At 49.3% G+C, this 25,360-nt stretch overlaps 1 protein-coding gene across 2 annotated transcripts in view; it reads left to right on the top strand.

Annotated features, from left to right (window-relative positions):
- The window catches only part of CYFIP2 (cytoplasmic FMR1 interacting protein 2), a 129,496-nt gene that overhangs the window by 35,052 nt on the left and 69,084 nt on the right, over positions 1-25,360 (top strand). For both annotated transcript variants that reach the window (XM_062188771.1, XM_062188770.1), the window contains exons 4-13: positions 1,464-1,541; positions 3,052-3,153; positions 8,075-8,256; positions 9,889-9,985; positions 11,118-11,246; positions 14,019-14,123; positions 16,139-16,230; positions 17,825-17,942; positions 19,875-19,994; positions 20,790-20,915. In XM_062188771.1, the coding sequence (XP_062044755.1) occupies positions 1,464-1,541; positions 3,052-3,153; positions 8,075-8,256; positions 9,889-9,985; positions 11,118-11,246; positions 14,019-14,123; positions 16,139-16,230; positions 17,825-17,942; positions 19,875-19,994; positions 20,790-20,915 (1,149 nt within the window). The remainder of the gene's footprint in view (positions 1-1,463; positions 1,542-3,051; positions 3,154-8,074; positions 8,257-9,888; positions 9,986-11,117; positions 11,247-14,018; positions 14,124-16,138; positions 16,231-17,824; positions 17,943-19,874; positions 19,995-20,789; positions 20,916-25,360) is intronic.

Genomic DNA, 25,360 nt, shown 5'->3' with positions numbered 1-25,360 from the left:
TTCTATGAATTTGTCTATTCTGAACTTTTCATCTACATGAATCCCCCCAGGCTGTGGCCTGTCACTTAGCTTGTTCTCAGGGTCCATCTGTGTTGTTGCAGGACTTCATTCTTCTTTAGATGAGTGAGATTGTATTATAGGGATAGACTGCACTTTTTTATCCATTCATTAGTTGATTGGCATGAGGGTTATTGCAGTTTTGGGTCCATTGTGAGTAATGTCACTGCAAACATTTTTGCTATGTGCAGATCTTGAATTCACGTAAGTTTCTGTGTGGACATATGACTTCAGTTCTTATGCATAGAGATCTAGGAGTGGAGGTGCTGGGTGAAATGGTAGCTCCACGGTTGACATTTTGTCGTGCTAGTGGAGTGTTTTCTGAACATGCTTTATAGATTGCCTAGTGTGTATACATGTGTTTCGGTGTGTCTCCTGTTCTCATGCCGCTCTAGGAGAGAGTGATCATCACCATCATCCTTTAACACATGAGCAGATGGAGAGCTTTAGGCTGTGTGTTTACTACAGCCTGAAGAGCTAATAAGTGATGAAACTTATATCTAGACTTAAGCTCAGATATTTGGACTCTGAGTTTCGGGCTCTTTCCACAGAACCAGTCACCCGGTGGGATGAGTCATCTCTGTCTTTTTCAGGTTCCTGTTCATGCTGTTGTTGGTTTTGCCATCTGCTCTGCTTATTATTTTTAAAAATTGACATTAATCATTTTCCTGCTTATGAAATCTAAGGAGTCTTCAAAAAGTTCATGGAAATACATAATATGAATAAATTGTGTTTGGCATCAAAATAAAGTGATCTTTTTGTTCTATTTTTTCATGAATATTTTTGAGATACCTTGCTAGTAACCCCGGCTCTTACAGAAGTGCAAACATTATAATACTGTACTGTTTTACAGTAGCAAAGGTTATGTATAATAGTACTAACATAGTTCTATACCATACATAAAAAGCAACAGACGATAACCCAGCTCCACAGAGAACTTGCTACAGATAGCTTGCTGCATATTCCACCAGCACTTTTTCAATACACAGTGATGTGTATTTATAATTGTTTGTTTGCTAACCTGTCTACTGAACATGCTGTCTTGCTACTTGCTTATTTTCTTTCTAACATTGTAGCTGGAACACTTTGCTGGGGTGACATAGAGATGTGACTGATACTTGCTAAGGTGGCCATCCATCTGTTTGAAAAGTGCAGCCCAGTTGTAGAATCTGTGAGTGTCGAATGAGGATGATTCAGTCTAGTTTTTCACAAAACCCTGTGCCTGTGAGTCATCTGGGGATCTTGCCAAAATGCAGGTTCTTATTCTGTAGGCCCAGGGAGGGGCCTGAGACTCTGCATTTCTAATAAATCTCACAAGTGATGCTGCGGTGAGGGTTTGGAGGCCGCTGAGAAGCCTTGGGACATGGGCATCATTTCTCCCTGCTGAGGGTGTTCTGCTGTTTCAGAATGAAATGCTGGAAGAAGGACACGAGTACGCCGTCATGCTGTACACCTGGCGCAGCTGTTCCCGGGCCATTCCCCAGGTGAGACTGCCCTTGCCAAGTGCCTCTCTCACCCTCCAGGAGTCTTTAGTACTGCTCCCAAAGAGATGAGCTTCTCCACGTGGCAGAGAGTGAAACAGGGCCTGCCACCCAGGGAAGAACACTCAAGTCAAAGCGTGCAAGTCGATCAGAGAATTTCCTACAAAACTGATGACAAGGACCCACCCACCCCGCCCAGGCACTTGGAAAATGTTATCACCGTGTTCCATCGCAAAGACAGAGTAGACTCACTGTGTGACACACAAACTATTGGTGTAAACTAAAGGTGTAAAGACAAGACAATCGTGCCTCCATACCCCCAACACCGGAATGAGCCTTCCACCATAGTATTGTCACGTCAACAGTGTATTGCATAGTCTTCTGGATCTTTACTCTGGCATGAGTGTTATTTTGTAAATTTTTATCATTTGCTAGTGTTTCATTTCTTATTTACATTGTCCTGCCACTTGCTTTTTTTCCTACTGGTTACTGACTATTTTGACACACAGAGATATTTTTATTACCTTTATTGTCATTATCATATCATTAATGGAACCCATTGTAACAAAATTAACAAACTACAAGTGCATAAAGTAAACAGAAAATACCCCTGTCTCTCCTCCTAATCCTAGCCCTCAGGGGTGACTACTATTGACAGCTTGGTTTGCATCCTTTTGGATTTTCTATGCCTGTATTATAGAAACATATACGCAGTGTTGGGTTTTGCTTAACAAAAACAAGACCTAATTATACTTACTGTTCTTTGAGTTTTTTCATTTGTCACCCTTATGGTGTCCACTTTTTCATATCAGTACACATAGATCTGATTCTTTCTAATTGTTCGTGATGTTGTTGAGTGATTGATATTTTACCCATTTAATCACTGGATTAATGGGTATTCAGTGGGTTTCTACCACTTTAAGAATTTCTGGGTTGCTACCACTTTAAGAATTTCTGGACGGCATCCTGAGGAGGTCCTTGTGCTCACCTTCACTCCTTCACACTCCTTGAGCTGTTGGCAGTGTTGGTGTTGAGAGAACATCACCGTGTGTTTCTAATGTGCACACTGGTTGCAGCCACGAGGCAAGCTAAATGGGTTTCTTGATGGGTACAACTTATATTGGCCAGCGTTGGTCTGGGATGGACACAGGATCTCTGCCAAGCATACCCAGAGCAATGGACAGAACATGCCCCAGTAGAGCAGAGATAGGACAAAGCTTTAAGAAGTGATACCTTAGTACATGTGTGTGTGTGCTCATGGTCAGAGAACAGAACCAAGACATGGAGGAAGGTTCTGTTCTTGGGGTCAGCTGGTTCCTTTTCTGCAGTCCGCCTTGGGTAGCACTTCTATCCCCTGCCAGAGAGGTCAGACAGGGGCTGCCCCAGCCTCCTCTCACAAGGATGACCATATCAGTTACCATCCAGGGAAAAGGCCTGTTTCTGTGACTCTGGGTATGAACCTTGACTGTCTATGCAAAGCGAAATGTGTGAGCACCACTTCTCTCCTCCCTAGGTGAAATGCAATGAGCAGCCCAACCGGGTGGAGATCTATGAGAAGACAGTGGAGGTGCTGGAGCCAGAGGTCACGAAGCTCATGAAGTTCATGTACTTTCAGGTGAGCAGGTGGGCTGACTCTGCACAGGAAACTCCCGATGCTGGGGTTTGTGGTTTTATACCATGTTATTTATTCTTTCAGCAAATGTTTTTTATTATATACTACATGCTCTGGGTTGAGCAAGGCAGGCAGATACCCTGACCCCATGTTTGTCAAATACAGCATGGAGAGCAGGTTTTGGGTGAAGGGAGAGAAGACCATAGACAGTACTCCATGATAAATGCTGCAAGTGTAGGAAATCTTGCAAGAGTTCTGGGCTGTGGAATGTCTGTGGGCAGGCGCTGCTTTAGGACAGGCCCTCAGGAGGTGCTGTGTGAGCTGGGATCTGCGCAGCGAGAGAGGCTGGAATGTGATGGTCAGGAGAAAAAGCAGTTCAGATGGAAAGCCAAGGCCAAGACTGAAAGAACATGATGTTTGTAAGAAAAAGAAGAAACCCGTGGAGGCCGTGATGCCATGAGAAGGGCACAGTGGTTAAAGGTGAGACCAGGGACAGGCTGTAGTGCAGTGCTTAAGACCCTGCTTCGGGTGCTGTATAGTCATGTGTCTGGTGTCGAGTCTCACCTCCACTTCCAGTTCCAGCTTCCTGCTAACATATACCCTGGGAGGCAGCAGAAATGACTCAAGCAGATGAGTCCTTGCCACGAACATGGGAGAGCTGGATTGAGTTTCTGTTTTAGACCTGGCACAGCAAAGGCTCTTGTGCTGATTTTCTGTCTGGTTGATCTGTCCATTGCAGAAAGTGGAGTATTGAAGTCCCCCATTACTAATCCCTTACTAATCCCTTTAGATCCTTTAACATTTCTTTTAAACAGCCAGGTGCCTTGTAATTAGGTGCATATACATTTGTAATAGAGATCTCTTCCTGCTGAATTGATCCCTTAATCATTATATAGTGCCTTTCTTTGTCTCTTTTAACAGTTTTTGTGTTAAAGTCTGTTTTTTTCTGATACTAAGATGGCTACAACAACCTTTTTTTTGGTTTCTGTTTGCATGGAATATCTTTTTCCATCCTTTCACTTTTAGTCTGTGTGCATCTTTGTTGATAAGATGTGTTTCTTGTAGGCAGCAAATAGATGAAATTTATTTTTTAATCCATTTAGCCAGTGTATGTCTTTTCACTGGAGAGTTGAGGCCATGTACGTTCAAGGTGACTATTGATAAGTAATGATTTTGCCCTGCCATTTTCCCATAAATATTCCTATTTTTTACTTTGGATATCTTTTGTAATTTTACTGGGAGATTTTCTTCCTTTACCTTTTTATGTAGTGATGTTCCTGTTTCTGTGTTTCTGTGTGCAGCACATCCTTAGCATCTTCTGTAGGGCTGGAAGGATGGTGACAAATTCTTTCAATTTCTGTTTGTCATGGATAGTCTGTATTTCACCTTCATTCATAAATGAGAGCTTTGCAGGGTATAGTATTCTGAGTTGTTCGTTCTTTTAAGACTTGGAATATATCTCGCCATTTTCTCCTAGCCTGTAGGGTTTGTGATGAGCAGTCCACTGTGAGTCTAATTGGAGGTGCCCTGAAAGTAATCTGGTGTTTATCTTGTGTACATTTTAGAATCTTTTCTTTATGTTTTACTGTGGAGAGTTTGATTACAATTTCTTGGTAAAGCTCTTTTCTGGTCATGTCTGTTAGGAGTTCTGTGTGCTTCCTGTACTTGGATGTCTCTTTCTTTCTCCAAATTAGGGAAATTTTCTGTTATTATTTCACTAAAAAGACCCTCTAATCCATTTATTAGTTCATTTATTTGTTTTTGATTGCTTCTAAGTAATCCTGTGATCAATTTTTTTAATTCCATTTCTGGCATTTCTTTAATCTCATCATCTTCACAATCTAGTATTGAATTATTGTATTCTTTTAGAGACGTCATGTTGTCTTCCTTATTCTTGTTTCTTGAATTGGTGCATTTGTTATTCAACATTTGTGGAGATGCTTGTTGGTTACTTCTTTTTCTGTTGTGGCAGTTTTTATCTTTGTACTATTCCTCTGTAGATTAGTGGAATGCCTGATTTCAGGGAATACCTAGAGGTGTGTGCTGGGTGTGGCTGGGCAGTCTGTTCAGCTCTCCAGGATGAAGAGGGTGTCTAAGGTTATACACCCAGGTTTGGTGTGGTAAATTTCCTCTTTTCTTTTCTTTCCATTTCTTTTCTTTTCTTTTTCTTTTTCTTTTTTTTTAAATCAGAGGGGATGTTTTCTCTTGCCTGTTGGTATACACTCAAGTGAGCTCCTGTCCTCAAAGGAGACTGGAGGGCACTGATTTTATTCATATAGGAAGCTATTAGAGGTTTTCAGTGATAGGGTGTGATCTGAGGTTTTGCCACATTGCTCTGGCTGCTGTGTAGAAAATGGATGAAGGGAAAAGCAGGAAGATCAGCTGGGACCTGGAAGGGTGATTGTTTAAAGAAGGAAGAGAAAAGACAACAAGGGCTTCCATCAGTGCCAGGTAAGGGAGTGAGCCAATTGAACAGAAATGACAGGAAGTGTAGCAAGGCAGGTAGACATGAGGGAAGCCAATGAGCAGTGCAGGTTGGATGCTAAGGCCAGTCTGCAGCTGGGATGGATGTCTTGTCCCACACTGTGTGCCCCTCCACGTGTCCTACTGTGAGCTGAGCTTCTCAGAAGACCCCAGGCACTGGGCAGTGTCCACCCTGTGCCCAGTACCATGCTGGAACCTGCAGGTGAGAGCTGGGACCATGTGGGTGATGATTCGCTGGGGAGCCACATACACAGCCCTAGGCAAGGAGCACTGCCTTCAGAGGCTGAGAAACCTGAGTTAGAGCCCGGCTGTGCCTCTTTGATCATGCGTCTGCGAGTTCTTTAACCTCTCTGCCACCTGCAGATTTCCTTCCTGGGAAGCAATGCTTCCTTTGCAGGCTTGCAGAGAAGATAAACGAGGTGTCTTTGTAAAGGGTCGAGGAGAGCCCTGGGGACAGGCAGATGTAACACGTTGCCATTGTTCTTGTTAGTTTCATAGAACTGCCTTATAGCAGCCTGGAATCTAGGAGGTAGGTTCCTGAGAGAAAGAAAAAGTATCCAAAAACCTACTTCGGGCTAAGCTGCCAGCCTCCAGGCAAGAGGCTTTTGTGGAAGAGGGTCTGGAGCCCTTTAGAAGTGTGCTATCCTGTTTGCAGCCTTTATCCACCTGTAGCTGTTTCTATTAATAAAGTGCAGCTGGAAAGTTAATTGCCCAGTGGTGCTGGGCACACCTCGGGCCTCAGGAGCCACACGTGATGAGTGGTTGTCCTGTTGGGCCACACAGGTGGGGAACATTTCCATCCGTGCAAAAAGTGACATTGGACTGAGACCTGGTGGCTTGTCCCGGCTTTGCAGGAGAGCAGGCACGAGCTGGCAGTGCAGCCCAGGCCCGTGGAAGCTGAGTGGAGCTCCCTCAGCTTTGAGCAGTCATCTCTCTTCCCGCCCTCCTCACCCCCCCTCCCTCCACTCCTCCTCTTCCTTTTCATCTCTCACCCACTCTGGATGCCTACGGTAGCCTGTTTTGCCGTTGCTCTACTGCTTTTCTGAGTGGGTAACAGCTTTATGAAGATACAAGTCACACATTGTGTAATTCACTTACGTAAAGCAGAGAACTCATAAGTTTTTAGTATATCCGCAGAGTTGTGCATCCATCACTAAGATGTCACTGTGGAGCACCCTCGCCTCCTCCCACCTCCAGCCCTAGGCAACCACAAATGTGTGTGTCCCTGTGGATTTGCCTCCTGTGGACATTTCACAGAAATGCAGTGGCATCGTGTGTTAGCTTGGGTGTCTGCCTTCTGTCAGTAGGCATAATATTTAAAGGTCATTCCCATTGAATGTGCCCAAACTTCACTCCTTTCTCTGACTGACTGCTATTTCTTGTACTCACGCACCACATTGTATTTATCCATTCATCAGTTGATGGGCATTCAAGTTGTTTCCACCTTGCACCACTATGATCAAAGCTTGGACATTCATGTACAAGTCTTGTGTAGACTGAGGTTTCATTCCCTTGGGGTATATCTGTAGGAACCCTAGGGTAATGCCACCTGTAACTTTGTAGCCTCCTAACTGTTCTCCCACTTCCAATCTTGCTTCATACCATCTATTCTCACTATGGTAGCAGCCACCATCACCCCTTTAAAATTGAACTGACTGTCCTGTCCTGCTTCAGGGCCTCCCCACCCCCGCTCCATGTTGAAGCCCAAACCTTTGAGCAGGTTCGCAAGAGCCAATGACCCTGGCACCTGCTGACCCTGTTTCCATCTCTTTCACTGCACTTACTCCACCTCAAGGAGGCTTCCCATGTCTAAAATATGTCTCAGGGCCTTTGCACTCACTATTCACACTTTCCTCAGTTAGCCTCGTGTCTTTCTCCTTCTCTTTCAGATTCCTCTCCTGAAAATCACTTCTTGGTGAATTTTTTCCCTGATCCTCCTCCCATCACTTCCCTCCCTTCTTTATTTTTCTCTGTTGCACCTGTTACATTGCCCTGTCTCACCAGAACATGAGCTCCTTGGGGCAGAGTTTGTTGTCGGGTAGTTTCTATTTTGTGCCCTGCTACAGTGGTGCCTGGTGCACAGTAGACACTCAGTGCTGATGAATGAACCTCTTTCTGTCTCTCAATGTCTCTCTTACCCTCGGTCTCTGTCTCCCTATCAGCTGGTGCTTGGCACTGTCCAAGGTGCTGGTCCTCCACACATGATTGAGATGATGTGTCTCAGGAGTGTGTGGAACAATTCACAGGTCTGGCTGGCGTGGGTGTAGGTCCCAGGCCCCCCACCAGAGATCAGCTCTGGGTGCTGGGCTCCTCCGAGAAGGACCACCTGACCCACTTACCCTTCTTGAAATGTCCAGGCTCTGGCGTGGGCCCCTGGGGAGCCTTGACCCTGGCCTCCACTGGGCTGCCCTGGCCTCGCTCACTGCCCCTCTGCCCCCAGCGCAAGGCCATCGAGCGGTTCTGCAGCGAGGTGAAGCGGCTGTGCCACGCGGAGCGCAGGAAGGACTTTGTGTCCGAGGCCTACCTCCTGACCCTGGGCAAGTTCATCAACATGTTCGCCGTTCTGGACGAGCTGAAGAACATGAAGTGCAGCGTCAAGAACGACCACTCTGCCTACAAGAGGTCAGCACCCCTGCCGTCCTCCCTGCCCCCGACCAGGCCCCTCTTCGTGCCAGGTGGAGGAGAAGGGCAGAGCCTTCTCAGGTCCATTCTCAGGTGCCTCCGTGGTGCACCTGCAGGGGCCTTGGGGTTGTGGAAGTGTGACTTGAGGAATAGAGTCGAAGCTGGTCTCTGAAGAACTTGATCTGTGCATAGCCGTGTGACTCTGAGGGAACCGATCCCTCAGTCCCCTCCTGCTGAGGCGGTGTCCTGTGCCCTGTGGGAGCAGTAAGAGAATCACAGGTGGTTATAGGAGTCCTTTTCCGCAAGAGGAGGAAGGCCATCTCCAGCTGCTTGAGGACAGGCAGGAAGGGAAGCGGCCAGGGGACCTGGAAAGCCCAGGTGCACCTGTGTCCAGGTACTCCGATGATGATGTTAGCCTGGGTTTCTCCATCTCTGTCAGTTTCAGGCAGCTCCTCCTGGGGTCGCCTCCAGCAGCTTCACTCTTCCCTCCGGCCACCGCAGCACCCCAGCTCCTGGGAAGGAAAGGGTGCTCCTCCTTCCCAGGGAGACTGCAGTGGGGCAAGCGTGGGTGCTGTGCTGAGCCTCCCTTGGTCACTATGGTAGAGGGCACGGGGTGGGTGCTCTGATTAGACAGTGCCCACCCTGGAGCCGGGCTCAGTGTCAGCTCACAGGAAGAAGGACTGAGAGTGGGAGAGGGGTCTGGGTGCCGCTACTCCAAAGCCGGGGAGGGCAGTGCAAGCAGCCGATGTGTGGGCTGTGTCGGTGAGGCCCGGGCAAGCTCCACAGTGTCTGGGAGCGTCTCTTGGGAAGCATTTCCTGTCACTGATATGGAAGGACCCTCTCCCTGAACCTTGTCCTCCTGGGACACCACGGTCCCTAGGAAAAGCAAGAGCATAGACAGACCGGTTCTCACGAGTTTGTCTTTCTGGGTCAACTGTGAGACCTGGGGTGCCTGGCAGACAGAGCCCTTCCCAAAACTGACCAAAAAAATGACCGCTTCCAAAGATTTCACAGGTAGCTCCTAGTATAATGCCTTCCCCCAGAGTCTCCTCAGTTGTGGCCAACGGCTTTTATCTAGGCTAGAGCTGTCATCGCCCTCTGCTGGCCAGTGAAGGGCATGAGCGAGGCACCTGCCTGCTCACAGTTGATGGGGACAGCAGGCTTGGCTGCACGTGCAGGTGGCTGTGGCCTCTGGATTCCTGTTGGGTCACACAGACATTTTCCAAGCATTGCTTTGCTTTAGAAACAGAACACAGACCAAACAGCAAGACCCCTGCCTGGGACTCTGGTTTGTAAGTTTCACGGAGGACCACTGCGAGGGATGCTCCTCTCACACCTAACTCCGCGCTCCTGCCTGGGCGAGGGGACGCTGGTTGCCCTTGAACTTTGAAGTTTGAGTTACAGAGGTTGTCAGTACCTTCTTGCCTTCAAGTTTCAGATGTAGGTATCACCAGGGTGTCGGCAAACCCCAAGGAGATGGCTCCAGAGGCACCTCCTTCTCCGTGAGAGTGGCCTGTGACACTCAGAGCTCGTTGCCCTAGGGGTCAGGTTGGCACGGCAGCCCATGCGGTGTGGTTCAGGCTGGTCGCGCGGGACGGTGCCTGCCGCCTCACTCTTCCTCCTGCATTTCAGGGCAGCCCAGTTCCTCAGGAAGATGGCAGACCCCCAGTCCATCCAGGAGTCGCAGAACCTCTCCATGTTCCTGGCCAACCACAACAGGATCACTCAGGTGAGGGCAGGCCCCTGGCTGGTTAGTCCTGCCAGCAACTCGGGGGTGCAAGCAGGGGCCTGGAGCCGGGGGTGCAGACAGCCCAGTCCCCCAGTCCATGTCCAGTGTCAGTGTCTGCCCCTCCCCACACAAGCCTGAGACCGATCTGCAGGCTGAACAGCCCTCTTCCCACTGCAGCCGGCCCTTTCTCCCGCCTCACTCTTGTCCTCTGGAAGCCCGGCCAGTGCTCTGGCCCCACCCCAGTGCAGAGGTTGCAGTCACGGGGTCTGCAGCCAGACTGACTGGTTTCTGATCCTGGATCCCCTCTGACCCACTGTGAGCTCTTGGGCAACGGCTGAGCCTCAGCCTCCTCCTTTGTAGACTGGGTCTGCTGTGTGCAGATCTGAAGAGGGTGCATCTCATAGGACTGTCATGGCCAGGGAGCTGGTGGGTGTAGAGCCGTCGGCACGTGGCCCCTGAGAAACGGCAGGGCCGCAGGAGGGCACAGCTGTTGTCACCGCACGCACTTTGCCGGGGCACCCCTCCTGTCCTGCCCAGCACACTGTGACCAGCAGTGATCTCTGTTGGCTCAGCCTAAGCAGGCACAGCAGGAAAGTCTGCAGGACCCAGAACAACACGGAGAGGGCCTATCTCACCCGGGGAAGTGTGGCCAGTGGTCAGAGTCCAGGTTTCCTTTCCCATTGCCTGGGGAAAGTGGCAGCACAGTGCTGTGGCACGCCACAGGGCCTGGGGCAGGGACCTGTGACCCTTCTCCCACAGGAGCTGTTTCTGTACTGCTGGGTCCTGCCCGCGCAGCTCCCTGCCATGGCTGGGTCTCTCTGGCCTTGTCTGCGGAGATGGTGGAGATGGGTCCACACCCGGTGGTCCAGGCTGATTCTACTACAGGGCACTTTCTGACCGTCAGAACTGCTGGGGAATAAAGTGGAGGGGGCCGAGGGGCTGAGTTCCCTGTCCGGGGAGGCGTGTGACAGCTCTGAGCAGCCACCATGGAGACCAGGGGGAGAGGACTCGGAGCTCCCCTCCCCCCGGGTGGTCAGTGCGGACCACCACCCAGCTGTGAGCCTTCTGCGTGGTGCGGGCAGCGCTGCCCGAGGAGGCTGGTGCTGCCTAACCGGAGGGCACCGCCGTGCAGTGTCTCCATCAGCAGCTGGAAGTGATCCCCGGCTATGAGGAGCTGCTGGCCGACATTGTCAACATCTGCGTGGATTACTACGAGAACAAGATGTACCTGACCCCCAGCGAGAAGCACATGCTCCTTAAGGTGAGTGGAGGCACACACCAGCGCATGCCCCGCCCCCCACACCTGCCCTCACACCGCCGTCTTGCTGGAAATCATTAATAAAAATTGTATTTCTTTTCCTTACTTAAACATGCACCCCCATCTTACTACACACAGTGCTTTCTAACCGTCTTCCTTTACTGTGCCACAAGCTATTGTGCCATTGAAGATACTCCTTCAGTGTGATTTTTCATGGCCCTCTTGTTCCAGTGCCCTCTTGTTGGATAATTGTTTACTAAACTGCAGCGAACACCCTTGTAGCACAGCCTTTGTTGATCAAGTTAAAGTTGGGAGAAGAGAGAGTCCCAACTCTAACAGAAGGCAGAATCTTCAAGCTTTTGCTTTGTTTTTCCAAAACAATCGCAATTCTTTGAGTAGTCTGCAAGTCTCATTCAAGAATTGTGACATCGTTTTTATTATTGTGGAAAATCTGCAATATACAGAAAAGCACAGGGAAAAATCTTTTTTTTTTACAATTTTAATATATGTCCTGATTTTTTGATGCTTATTTTCAAAATATATACTGAGAATAAGCAAGTATGAGTTCCATCCCCTGTGAAAAGTGTGTTTGGAATATCATGCAGGCATTAACACTGTCACATGAATGAGCCTCCATTTCTTTAGGTATCTTTGTGTTGTTAACTCTTTCCATTGCTCCTAACCTCTCTCTGACAGCTGCAACATCGGAATGAGCGATCTTCTCCAGAGTCTTTCCCTTTTTAAAATTTTTACTTGAAATTCAGAGACACAGGATTTTCCATCTGCTGGTCCATTCTCCAAATGCCTACAACGGCCTACAAAGGCTTGGCCAGGCCACACTCAGGAGCCTGTAACTCAGTCCTGGTCTCCTACAGGGCTGGCAGGGACACGGTTACCTGAGCCACTACCTGCTGCCTCCCAGGGTGTGCATTAGCAAGAAGCTGGTTTGGAAGCAGAAGAGCCAGGACTCGAGCCAGTCGCTCCGATACAGGGTAGGGGTGTGTCGAGCAGCAGACTAACTGCAGTGCCCAAGGCCCAGTCCTGCAGAGCCTTCAGACACTACAGACCCCGTGTGGACTTTGTCTCCCCGAGAACCTCCCCTGTGAAAGTCCCTGTCGAATCCCCTTTCTTCTGCCTCTCCTTGATGCCTCTCTGTTGTTCTCAGCATCCTAGCCCTGTGTTGGTATTCCATCCTTATGCTTCCATGGTACCTTGATTAAGTCTGCAGGACACTGGGGCTTCATGAGTCATTCTCTGGCTTCCTCCACACCATCAGAAACTGAGAAGTCACCCAAAGTTCAGTCACCTTTCACCCCCAGTGCTAGCCTGGATTGTTCTGTAGCTGCCCCTCAACTTGCTGCTTGGATACTGAATCCCAGTCCACCAGGAAGCCTCAGGTGTGCTGCCTGCAAGTTCTCATGCCCTCCTTTTTCTTTTGCATGGCTTACATCCTTCTGACCCAACCTCCCAGCCTTCTTCCCTCAATTCTCCCCTCTTCTATCAGACCTTCTCTGAGATTGAGTTTGTGAACCCATATGCCACCAGGGGGCGCTGTCCACCCTTAAACAGAAAAGACTTGTTCATCTTGCAGAACAAAATGCTCTCAGCCAGGTGAGGGAGAGAGGGTTGGGACGGGGACCTCAACAGCCTTCTAGTGCAGTCGCTGCGTGTCAGATGAGGAAATAGCGACACAGAGAGAAGGACCTTTCCCACGCCCCCATGGCTGCTCGGCTCCTTGACCCAAGGAGCATGACAAACCTGCTTCCAGCTGTTACATGGACTGGACTATCAGGAATGTGCAGCCACCTACAGGGCATTTTAAAGAAGAGATTCGTTTTTAAAAATACAGTCACCATTGCCTCCTGAGGAACTTTATCATTGTCGTCACGTTGGAGAAAGAGGTGGGCTGTTTTCACAAGTATTCCCTGTTGACCAGATAGTCGTCAAGAACCAGTGAGGTGCTACCCATCAGGAACTCAACAAAGCATGAGAAGTGTCTTTTCTCTCAGGACTGGACTTTCAAGTGCAGGACCATCACTCAGCCCAGCAGTTAAGATCCCGCATCCCCTGTCAGAGTACCTGGCTTCCCTACTGGCTTCCAGCTCCAGATAGCAGCTTCTGCTCATGCACACCCTTGGAGGCAGTGGTGAGCACTCCAGGAATTGCATCCCTGCTGGCGAGGTGGGGGACCCAGGTTGAGCTCCTGGCTCCAGGCTTCAGCCCAGCTCAGTGCTGGCCAGTGGGGGCATTAATGGGGAGTAAAGCAGCACATAGGAGGTCGCTGCCTTTCTCCCACCCCTCACCAAACAAATGAATGTGCAGGACTTGTGGACAGATCTCGGTCCCCAGCCCATCCAGATGTGGGCTCTGCACCATCGCTGTGTGGTCTTGGCAGCCTGTTCCACCTCTCTGTGGCTCTCACCCTCCCAGGTAGAAGAAGGTTATTGTATAGAACTTGACTCGTAAGATTGTGGTGAGAATTAAGATTTATTCCTGACAGTGATACTTGTGAAAGTACTGCACATAGGCTGTGGCCAGCGGTGGGGGCTGAAGAGGAGGAGGCTGCCTGAGCGTCCCTTGGCTGTGGTCTGTGTGTAGTTTAAGGTGTGTGGATTGTTGTACTAGAACATGTATCTCCATGTTGCAAGGGGGAATGGCACACATACGCACAGTCTCTCTCTCTCTCTCTCTCTCTTTCTCTTTCTCTTTCTCTTTCTCTCTCTTCTTTTGCAGCAGGTGTGACTGATGTCTGTGCTCTGCCCCTTCTCATTCCAGGTAATGGGCTTTGGCCTCTACCTGATGGATGGAAATGTCAGTAACATCTACAAACTGGACGCCAAGAAGAGAATCAACCTTAGCAAGATTGATAAGTTTTTTAAGGTCAGCAGCTGAAGCGGGGGCTGGGCAGGGGCCAGGGTTACCAGAGCCCAGATTGTTTTGGGTAAAGGAACAAAATTACCCCCAAGGACACTTTGGGATTTGTCGGTGGAAATGTAGCTCTGAAGACCCTGAGATGGGGAGGAGATGGGGGCCTCGAGCTGCCACTAGGACAGGAGTGAATGCTATTGGAGGCAACCCCAGGAGTCTGGAGTTGAGCTGGGCCCAGGCTGGGAGGCCCTGTGATGTTTTTTGCATGCTGCTTTTTCCCTTGGCTGAGATCCCGGTCATGGAAAGAAAGCAGCACGTGCAGAACACAGCACCTGCTGTAATTTTCACCATGAACACAGCCACCAGAAGTAGGAGCGTTAGAGACTGGATTTTAAATTGATTCACATTTTCAAGAGCAGCCTCTCTCCCTGCCCACCGGAGGCTACCTCTGATTGCCCCCACGTTGGGGCAGGACGCCTCATCAGCATCCCTTGAACTCTCAGTCCATTCCAGCGCCTTTGAGATTGGATCTTCTGGCCCTGAGTCTTTAAAAATAAAAGCTTCCAGTTAGATCAAGCCTCTGAGTTAGATCAAGCCTTTGAGGGGTCTGCAAGGGGATCTCCTACTTTGGAATTAAATTCTGTGTTCCCAGTTTATTCTAAGGTTGGGAACTGCGGACATGAAGCTGGGCCTGAGGGCGCAGACACAGGAAGCCCAGCTTTATGTTCAGATCGGAACCCCTTGAAGGTGTGGCACGGAGGGCACTGGGCTGCACCTGGGTCCGCCTGGCTCTTCAAGGCTAAGGGGAGCAGAGCCGCCTGAGGAGTCCTTTGGCTTGGCTACACTTGTTTTCTAGGATTGAAACTGCTTTTTCTCTGGAGCTGCCCCAAATAAAAACAGCTCATCTTGGGAGACCCTTGGAAAATCTGCCTCAAGTCAGCATGAATGAGGTGGGGGTGAGCAGCAGGAGCAGAAGCCCACCGTGGGCTCCCCTGGATTTCTGACTCACTCTGCTGCATCCTAACCGAGCGGCTTGGGGATAGTCACTGCCTCTCCCCTACATGTAGTTCTCCAGGCTAAGAAATAGGAGGGCTGAAGCTGTGTGCTCTGGAAGGTTCCCTAGATGATTGATCGGGGTTTTGTAGCTGAAGTAGAGCCTGCGTGGTTATAATCCTCGCTCCTGGACTACTTTTTTTTTTTAAGATTTATGTATTTATTTGAAAGGCAAAGTCACAGAGAGAGACAGACAGACAGATGGAAAGAGATCTTCCAGTACTGGTTCATTCCCCAAATGACTGCAATGGCAAAGAGTAGGACAGGACAAAGCCAGAAGCCAGAAATTGCACCTTGGGTCATCCTCCACAGCTTTCCCAGGCCATAGCAGAGAGCTGGATCAGAAGTGGAGCAGCCGGGATTCGACCCAGTACCCATATGGGATACTGGCATCATGAGTGGCGGCTTAATCCCACTGTGCCCTGACTTCTAGCTGGTCTTTGTGAAGAATCCCGTCAGCAGCTTACACTTGCGTTTCTCCATATGGACATGGGTGATGCTAGTGCTGACCTCACAGGGGATTCAGTGGCTTGGATGGCGTGTTTGAAGTGCACCTTCTGAGTGCATGAGAAGCAGCACTACACACCAGCCTCCTTCAGTGCACAGCCTTTGTAGGGTGCTGTCTGCCCCCTGCTGTTAGCTGTTGTGCTTTGCATTCTCTTCATGGTGTGGACTTTCTTAGAAGACCACATCCAGCCAGGGGCACTCAGATGCCTGCCCGAAGCCTAGAGTTCACAGCAGCCAGGATCCTCTGAGCTGGGACCCTGTGCCGGGTGGCTGCCCATTCATGCTTTCTGCAGGCTGGGTGACCTTGACCAAGTCACTTTGCCTGTCTGGGTTCAGGACCTGGGAACACAGAGTTGGTTGGAGACAGCAAAGGACCAACCACTAGCATGGGCTCCCTTTGGTCCCAGGGTCCCCCGGGGCCCGCCCCGCCTGCAGGGTCTCACGCGCTCTGTTTGCTTCCTTTGCAGCAGCTGCAGGTGGTGCCCCTTTTCGGCGACATGCAGATAGAGCTGGCCAGATACATTAAGACCAGTGCTCACTATGAAGAGAACAAGTCCAAGTGAGTGCCTGCCGTAATGTCTCTCGGCTCCCGCGAGGCCGCCCAGCCCGGGCAGGGGGCCGAGGGGCCGCTTCAGCCCTTCCCCCCTCCCCAGAGCCCTGGGCAGGTGCATCACTCAGGACACTGGTGCTGCTGCAGGGTGCAGCGGAGGCTGCTCTGAGCCCTTTTACATCCGCCCTTTGCTGCCAGGTTCAAAAGGGCTCAGAGCACAGCCCTGCCCCTTGTCCGGCTCGGCGGTGACACACGTGTCCCCTCAGTGGGGTGACAGGAGTCCTTCTTCCCGGAGCAGTGGGCAGGAGTGGCCGCCGCAGGGACTCTGTTCCCTGGGCAGTGAGTGTCACGTCCTGGCTATGGTTTGCTGGCTTCCAGCCGTGCAGCAGGTGGACGGCCAGCCCTAGGTCATCATGTAGAACCCGTCCTAGGTGATTTGTATGGAAGTTTGGGGTGTCAGTGGCTCCCTGGACTTGGGGGCCACCCAGCTTGACCCTGGTACTTCCTTTTAAGGCTAAGGAGCTTCCTTCTGTGAGTTCTGGCCAGCACTGAGTGAGCAGAGCCCACAGCCTCCGTAAGGGCCAGGTAGTGCTGTCTGAGAGCTGCCGGTGCAGCGCTGGTGAGCGGGCGCCACTGGGGCTCTGCGGGGTGGCCCTTCCCAGAGAAGCTCCTTCAGTCTCCAGTGAGCACTGACCGCAGCCTGGGAAGAGCCTTGAAAGAGAAGCACGGGGTCGAGACCTGCAAACTCTGCCTTCCGTGTCCTGAGACTACCCAAAGTTGCTTGGAAGTCGAGCTGGCGGGTGAGCAGGGCGGGTGTCAGGGGAGCAGTGGGGCCATGCCTGCCCAGGTGACTCAGAGTGTGCACACGAGCACGTCTGTGCCCTGCCCACTGTACAGCAGATTCTTCGGGGAGGAACAGTAGGGGTACCTCTTTCTCCTAAGAAGTAGAGGGAAAGTGTTCATGCATTCACTTCCTCTCCAGTTCCGGGTGGTTTTCCTAATGACATCTTTCAAAATGGTGTCGCAGGGAGAAGGGGGGACAGGAAGGAAAAGAGGGTGAGCACAGACGGAGAGGGGAGGTGGGGGAAGGAAGGCTGCACAGGGATCACAGCTTCCTGCCCTGGGAGGTGCCTGCACATTGCCTGGTCACCAGTAGACAAGAGCCGCATCCCACCCCGGCTGCCCCGGCCCTGGCCCCGCCACAGTGAGTTGGTGCTGGTAGCCGGCAGTCGGGCTCTGGAGCATGGCCCCTCGCTTTCCTTCACGGGGCTGCCAGCTGTTACAGTCCTCCCTAGACAGCCCATGATTCCCTCCCCAATGCAAAGAATGGGTAAGTACTGCAGAGCAGGCATTGTGAAAGGGTCGTCACTGGGTCTTAGCGGAGGCTGGCTCCCAGGTGGAGGAGGAGGAGGAGGAGGAGGAGGAGGAGGAGGAGGAGGAGGAAGGACTGTCCAGCATCGTGCTTGTGTTCAGATACCTGTTGGCTTCACCCAGAGGAGCTGGCCATGTAGGCTGAGCACCAGGAACACCTAGTGCGTGGAGGAGCCCGCCCTACTTGGCCCCAAGGCCAGGGCCCACTCCCACCCCGTGATTTTCTGTCCAGGTGGACGTGCACACAGAGCAGCATCAGCCCCCAGTACAACATCTGCGAGCAGATGGTTCAGATCCGGGATGACCACATCCGCTTCATCTCCGAGCTGGCTCGCTACAGCAACAGCGAGGTGAGCACACTCTGGCTGTGGGCTGGAGCCTGTGTGGGCCCTGGGCCAGGAGCGGGTGGGAGCTGCTAGGAGGACAAGGGCAAGAGCTAGGTGTTGGAGCAGGAATGAGGGAATACGCTTAGGGGGCAGGAGGGCAGAAGAGCCAAGAGCCACACAGCTGGGATTAATGCCTGCTCTGCCACTGCGCTTCACAAGTTATTTGACATCTCTGCACCTCAGTGTTCCCATCTGAGAAATGGGGGTCATAATAGTATCTCTCCTGATAAGTTTACTGAGAGGATTGAACATTCTGGTGCCTAGAACATGGACTGTGCCTGGCAGATGGTAAGGGCCCAGTAGTGGTTCATTGTACTTGTACTTGATCCAGACCTCCTCCACCCAGGTGGGTGAGAGAAACAGCATTCTGGACATTCCTGCTCCAAACACCATCTAAATATTTTCAAACTATGCCATAATAAATGATTATTATAAAAAATCATGGATACAATTAGGGACAAGAGGAGGGCCTAAATATTTCCTGTAATTCCAATAATTATATTTCATTGAATTTTCCTTTTGGATATGGACACATGATCAGAGCAAAGATTTTACAGATATCAATAAGCAAAAAAGGAAAATCAGCCACATAAAACCTACCATCTTAGAACCAGTTGTGATGAGTGTGTGGGTGTGTGTGGTCTTCTGGGTCTCTTTCCAGAGCTCCCCTTCTGATAAGTACATGTGCTGTTCTGGGTGCTGTTCACAGGTGCTGGGTTTGAATTCCCACCCTGAACGCGCCCGATCTCGTCTGAATTCCCTTATTATCTGGCTTCCATGGAAGACTCTGCTCCACTTCACATCAGCTCATGGGCTCCACCATGTGGCCAGCAGCCACAGTGATCTTGTTTTTCGAAACCCGATCTACCAAATGTCTTTGATGGCAGACCAGTGTGTATGCAATGGGGCCAGTCTGACACATGCAGATAGTGTAGTCATTAGACTAATGACCCATGGAGGCCAAGGTCAAGCTCAGACCTCCAGCTCTTAACCATTTGTGCAAATCACCAGGAATCCCCTTTCTTCAGGGCTCCCTCATTTCTCACAACGTCTTGGTATGGTCTCAGAGGAAGTCTGGTCAAAGATTTTTTTTAGTTAAATGCTTTATACCTATAGCTTTTGCATGTAGAAGTCTGGTCAAAGTGGTTTTAATTGAATGCTTCATACATACAGCTTTTTGCATGTAGAAACATGGTACAGCCCATCAGCCATACTTGGGGACTGTTTGAGGTTGTGAAATCACCAGTAACAAAGCACAAAAATGTGTGTACCCTAACTAGCCCACCAAAGGGAGACCCCTTGTTTAGAGTATGAGGCCGAAACAAGACAGCAGGATCATCGGTCTGACTGTGGCTCAGACACACATGAGCTGCAAGTCACTGAGACATGCCTGCGCGTATTGATTTGGGGAGTCAGAAATGGATTTTAGCAAGTAGTTGTGCTTTGTGTGTGTAGACCTGAGTACATACATGTCACATTCCCTTCTGGAGCACTACACAGAGAGGCTATGAAATCAGTTCAGTGGTTTGTGATGACCATCTTCAGAGAGAACCCCATGTATTAACATAGCTTCATGAAAAATCTCATTGCGTGCGGGCATTCTATGTAGGCTTGTGTCCTGACTCATTGAATAGCGTGCATTTCCATGCACTTCTACTGTGAATGCGGTCAGAAACGTTTGGAAGCCACTGCTCTGCCAGGGTGCTTTTGAGCAGAGCTCTGGGTCATGGCCCCAGATTGGAACTCTGCATGGTTTACCAGCCGTGTGGCCTGAGCACGGTGCTTATCTGAGCCCAGTTAATCTTCACGGGCCCATAGTAATAACCCTACAGTGTTCCCGGGGCAGTTGGTGAAATGTGTACCCGTGCCAGACATGTGACAGTTACTGTTCCCCAGGTGGTGACGGGCTCTGGGCTGGACAGCCAGAAGTCAGACGAGGAGTACCGGGAGCTCTTTGACCTGGCCCTGCGTGGCCTGCAGCTTCTGTCCAAGTGGAGTGCCCACGTCATGGAGGTGGTAGGTGTCCCGCCCGCAGAGGACCTCACGCCGACCCATGCTGCCTTTGGGTCTGTTGGGCTCTGCCCATCCCCTGCGCACATTCTTAGCAACTTCGTATAGATACAGTTTACACACCATCCAACTCAGCCACCTAATATGTAGGTTTATTGGTCTTCAGAACATCCACAGCGTCACATAACCAGAGTGACTCAGCAGTAAACCCTGTGTATCGTGACCACCCATCCCTGCAGCCCTGAGCAGTCTGCTTCCCAGCTCTCTGGCCGTCCCTCTTCTGGGTGTTTCTTACAGATGGAGTCATAGGATCTGTGGTCTTTTGTATTTGATTTCTTTTTTACCTCAGATTTTCTGACTCAGGAGCTAGCTTCTAACTTTTGTATGTGAGAGACAGAGAAGGGCCTTCTCCTTACTGGCTTACTTCCCAGGTGCCTACAATGACAAGGGAAGCTGAAGTCAGGAGCTGGAACTCGGTCCAGGGGTTCCGTGTCGGGGGCAGGGACCCAGCTACCTGAGCTGTCACCTGCTGCCTCCCAGAGTCTGAATTAGCGAGAGCCTGAGTCAGGGTGAGAGCCAAGTATTGCACCTAGGCACTCCTCTATGGGACCAAGCCTCTTAGCCAGTGTCTTAATCACTTGGCCAAACATCCTCCCCGTACCCAGATTCACCCATGTTGTAGCATGACTTGGTGCTTTGTTCCCCCTCGTGGCTAGATCACAGTCCATTGTGTGGGTCCATCCCCTCTCGTTGAGCCACTCATCAGTCGATGGTCATTTGGGTTGTTGCCATTCCCCCCAGTACTCCTGGAAGCTGGTGCATCCCACAGACAAGTTCTGCAACAAGGACTGTCCAGGCACGGCGGAGGAGTATGAGAGAGCCACACGTTACAATTATACCAGCGAGGAGAAGTTCGCCTTCGTGGAGGTAGGTGCTCCTTCCTTGTATCTCCTCCTTCACCCAAGACCACTGCTCACTGTGGCCCCAGGAGTGGTTCTGAGCAGGGTAACAGGATGGATTCTCCTGAACTACTGTCCCCTTCTCCCATGTAGACTCAATCTCTTTCAAGAGTTACTACTTAGAAATGACTAGGAACCCTGCTCCAAAGAATCCAAAGGAAAATCTCCATTCCACTAGAATAGTGGGCAAAACAAAAAAGCCAACAGAAGAAACAAACAAACAAACTGGTTAAAAAAGACATGGAAAGTGTTTTCAAAGTTCATCCATGCTATATGTAGCATTTATCAATACTCCTTTCCTTTATATTTGAATAATATTCCATTATAGTTATGTACTATATCAGTTTATGTGTTCATCAGCTGAATGTCTGGGTTGTTTTGTTTTTTTGGCTGTTAGGAGGAATGCTGATGTGAACATCCATATGCAAGTTTTTGTGTGGAGATGTTTTCATTTCCCTTGGGTATATACTTAGGCGTGAAATCCCTGGGTCTCCGAGCAGCTGTGGCGTCTTGCAGGGCTCTCAGTGTGTCTGAGGGTTATAACTTCTCCCCTTCCTCTTGTTGTTGTCTTCTAATTCTAGTCATCCTCTGGCCTGCCAATGTGATTCTGATGTTCCCATCGCTAACGATTACTGAGAGTGAGCATTTTTCACGTGTTGCTTGGCTGTCTGCATATTTTCTTTGAAGAAATGTATATGTAAATCATTTGTCCATTTTGGGAGGTCTTTTTATTGTTGAGTTGTGTGTTTTATGTGTTCTGGATGCAAGTCCATTATCAGATACATAATTTGCTAAAATGTCCTCCCATTCCATGGTTTCTCTTCTCATCTTCTAGACAGTGTTGTTTGAGGCACAATTTTGATTTTGATGAAGTTCAATTATTTTTGTTACTATGCTTTTAGTGGTATATCTGAGGAACTATTGCCTACACCAAGGTGACAGATACTTCCTCCTGTGCTTCCTTCTCAGAGTTTTGTGGTTATAGGTCTGCGATCCCTTTGGGGTTAGCTTGATAAATGGACAGAGGTAGAGGTCCAGTGTGATTCTTTTGCATGTGGATATCCAGTTGTACCTGCACCATTTGTTGGAGAGACTGTTCTTTCTCCATTGAATTGTCTTGATAACTCATGAAAATCAATGGACTAAAAGTTTGAGAGTTTATTTTAAAATTTTAAGTTGTCTTCCATTGAACAATATAGCTGTTCTGTGCTCATACAGAAGTTTTGATTATTGTAGTTTTGCAGTAGCTTTGAAATCAGAAAATATGTCTTCCAACTTTGTTCCCTTTTTTCCTCTGTAGAGTTCTATAGGTTCATCTCTATCCCTGTTTTTCTGAAACTCCACTCCAAAGCTCATTGAACAGGGTCTTTGACATTCATTGTTTTGGATGCTAAGTAAACCATTTCATTTCAGGAACACACATATTTTAGGACTGAGAAATTTCCTTGTATTTTAGTTTTTACAATTTCCTCGTCTCTCTTTTCTCTCTTCTCTTTCTGAACTTTTGTTCTCTTGGGTGTCAAGTGCTCAGGATTCAGTCTCTAATTTTCTTATCTTTTCTCTCATATTTTACCTTACTTATTTTTTGTCCACTTTATTGAATATTTTCTTAAACTCAAATTTCAGCCCTATTAGGGTTTTGAATTTTGGCCATAATATTTTTAATGTTCTAAAGCTCCATCCTGTTCTCTGTATATGGCCTTTGTGTTAATGCTTTTGTGTCATGAATGCGATACCTTCATGAGGATGATATAGTTTTTCTAATTAGTTTTATTAAAATGTAATTTGACTCAACAAACCACATCCATTTAAAGTGTATAACTGGAAGAATTAGCTTTGTAATAGAATAGTTTTGTGCACGTGAGAAGCTGCAAGCCCAAGCACAACCATCTTCCCTTCGAGATTTCTTGAGCAACTTTGCCTTTCATCCCTCCCTGAACCCTGGGCCCTGGCAATGAATTCTCTGTCATAGCCACTATACACTTGTTTGTGTGTTTCCAAAATTTATGTAAGCGGAATCGTTACAGTATGGATTTTGTGTGTTTGGCTTTTTGAAATTCACCTACTTGTTATGTGTATTAATAGTTTGTTTTTAATGCTGAATTTTGTTCCATTGCACATAGATATACTAAAATGTTTATCCATTCATTTGCTAGTGAATACTTGTCCATTCCCAGATGTTGGCCAATAAAAATTAAGTAGTCTTAAGTATTTGAGTATAAGTATTTATGTGGTTGCAAGTCTTTATGTGTCTCAAAATGGTCATACTGAATGTGTGCATTTAATTTTTTAAGCAGCTGTCACAGAGCTAGGCAGACTAGATGTGATGAATAGAGACTGGTCCAGGTTGAAGTTTCTACCAGCTGTGTGTGAAAGATCTATTTATTGCTCCATACCCTCACGGTACTTGGTATTTTCAGTCTTATTAATTTGAGTTGTTCTAATGGGAGCATCATTAAATCTCGAGGTTTTAATTTACATTTCCCTGAAGACATGATACTGAGCATCTTTTCAGGTAGTATTGGCCATTTTATACCTTCCTTTGTGAATTGTTATTTGTTTAAATCTTTTGCCTAGCTTTAAAAATTGCTTTTCTGGCTGGCGCCGCGGCTCAATAGGCTAATCCTCCGCCTTGCGGCGCCGGCACACCGGGTTCTAGTCCCGGTCGGGGCACCAATCCTGTCCCGGTTGCCCCTCTTCCAGGCCAGCTCTCTGCTGTGGCCAGGGAGTGCAGTGGAGGATGGCCCAAGTTCTTGGGCCCTGCACCCCATGGGAGACCAGGAGAAGCACCTGGCTCCTGCCATCGGAACAGCGTGGTGCGCCGGCCGCAGCGCGCCTACCGCGGCGGCCATTGGAGGGTGAACCAGCGGCAAAGGAAGACCTTTCTCTCTATCTCTCTCTCTCACTGTCCACTCTGCCTGTCAAAAAAAATTTTTAAAAAATTGCTTTTCTGGAGCCGATGTTGTGGCATAATGGGTTAGGCTGCCACCTACAGTGCTTCATCCCATATGGGCTTTGGTTTGAATCCTGGCTGTTCCACTTCTGATCCACCTCCCTGCTAATGCTCCTGGTGAGGCAGTGGAGGATGGCCCAAGTGGTTGGGTCCCTGTCTCCCATGTGGGAGACCCAGAAGAAGCTCCTGGCTCCTGGCTTCGGCCTGGCCCAGCCCAGGCTGTTGCGGCCATTTGGGGAATGAATCAGCAAATGGAAGAGCTATCTATCTATCTCTACCTCTCTGTCTCTCTAACTCTGCCTTTGAAATTTAAAAAACAGTGGATTTCTTATTACTGACTTATGAGAAGTCTTTCTTTCCATGGTTTGGATGCAAATCCTTCATCTTACATATTTTACAATATTTTTTCTAATCAGTGAGTTTTCTCTTTTTGTTAAGGATGCCTTTTGAAGAGCAACTGGTTTTCATTTTGGTAAAGTTTAATGTATCAGCTGCCAAGATTTTCCATCAGATCCCTCTGAGCTGTGCAGTCTGACGATTTTCTGAAACATCTCCATGGTTCATTCTGTTCTTTGCCCAGTGGCTGCTGGTGTCATCTCTAGCCCAGATTCTTAATGATCTAATGCTCTCAACGCCTCCGTCCCATTATTACTCTGAATTAAAGCATCTCACCAGCTTGGCCCTGATGAAACTCTCACGTCTGTACTCTGTTCTCACACTGCTTCCTCTACTTCAGGCATTGTTTTTCTTCCTTTGAGTTTTAGAAGGAGAGAGAGGCTTAGGGCCCAAGCCCATTCATTCGTTTGTGCAGTCTACTGACCCTCCATAACCCCAGGCCCTGCAGGGGACATGCAGAGCCTTGCTGGGCCTTGTCCCTGCTGTCCCTCCAGGCAGGTGCAAAGGGTCCATCCAACATGTCATTAGGAGGGTGACAGGTGCGGTGCCCATGTGGAAGCCAGTGTGGCAAATGCTTGACCTCTGACTCCTTAGCCCATCAAGAAAATAACACTTGAGGCTGTCAGGGTCAGAGGATCAGGTTGGTGGCTGGTAAAGCTGAACTAGAGAAGAGAGGGCTTCCACCCAAGGCTAAGCCAGCTTCTGTCCATCCCTGCTCTCATGAAGCTTGCCCACTGGGCAACAGGCAGAGCATGTGTACACCTCCCTGCCCCAGGATAGGGTGGGGGTGATGAGTGCAACAGAGGTGAGAACCAGAAGTGAGGGCACACACCTGCAGTCTGCCAGGTCTCCACAGAGAGAACTGAGGTTGGGCCAGGTTCTTGGCATCACAGAACCTGTCTCCCCTTCTCCCCAAGCAGGGATGTGGGGTCCAGCCAGGGGAGAGGCAAAGAGAAGAGCACAGGCTCTCCCCCTCCAAGACTGCTGCAGGAGAGGCTTCTGTTCCTGTACTCCAGCAGCACCTGGTCCCAGTGTTTCAAAAGCAAAGATGTGGAAGTCATTTA

The sequence above is a fragment of the Lepus europaeus genome, chromosome 4 (assembly GCF_033115175.1).
Source record: "Lepus europaeus isolate LE1 chromosome 4, mLepTim1.pri, whole genome shotgun sequence".
NCBI classification, from domain to species: Eukaryota; Metazoa; Chordata; class Mammalia; order Lagomorpha; family Leporidae; genus Lepus; species Lepus europaeus.
Note: the sequence above shows the minus strand (reverse complement) of the source record. Positions and strands in the feature narration are given on the sequence as shown.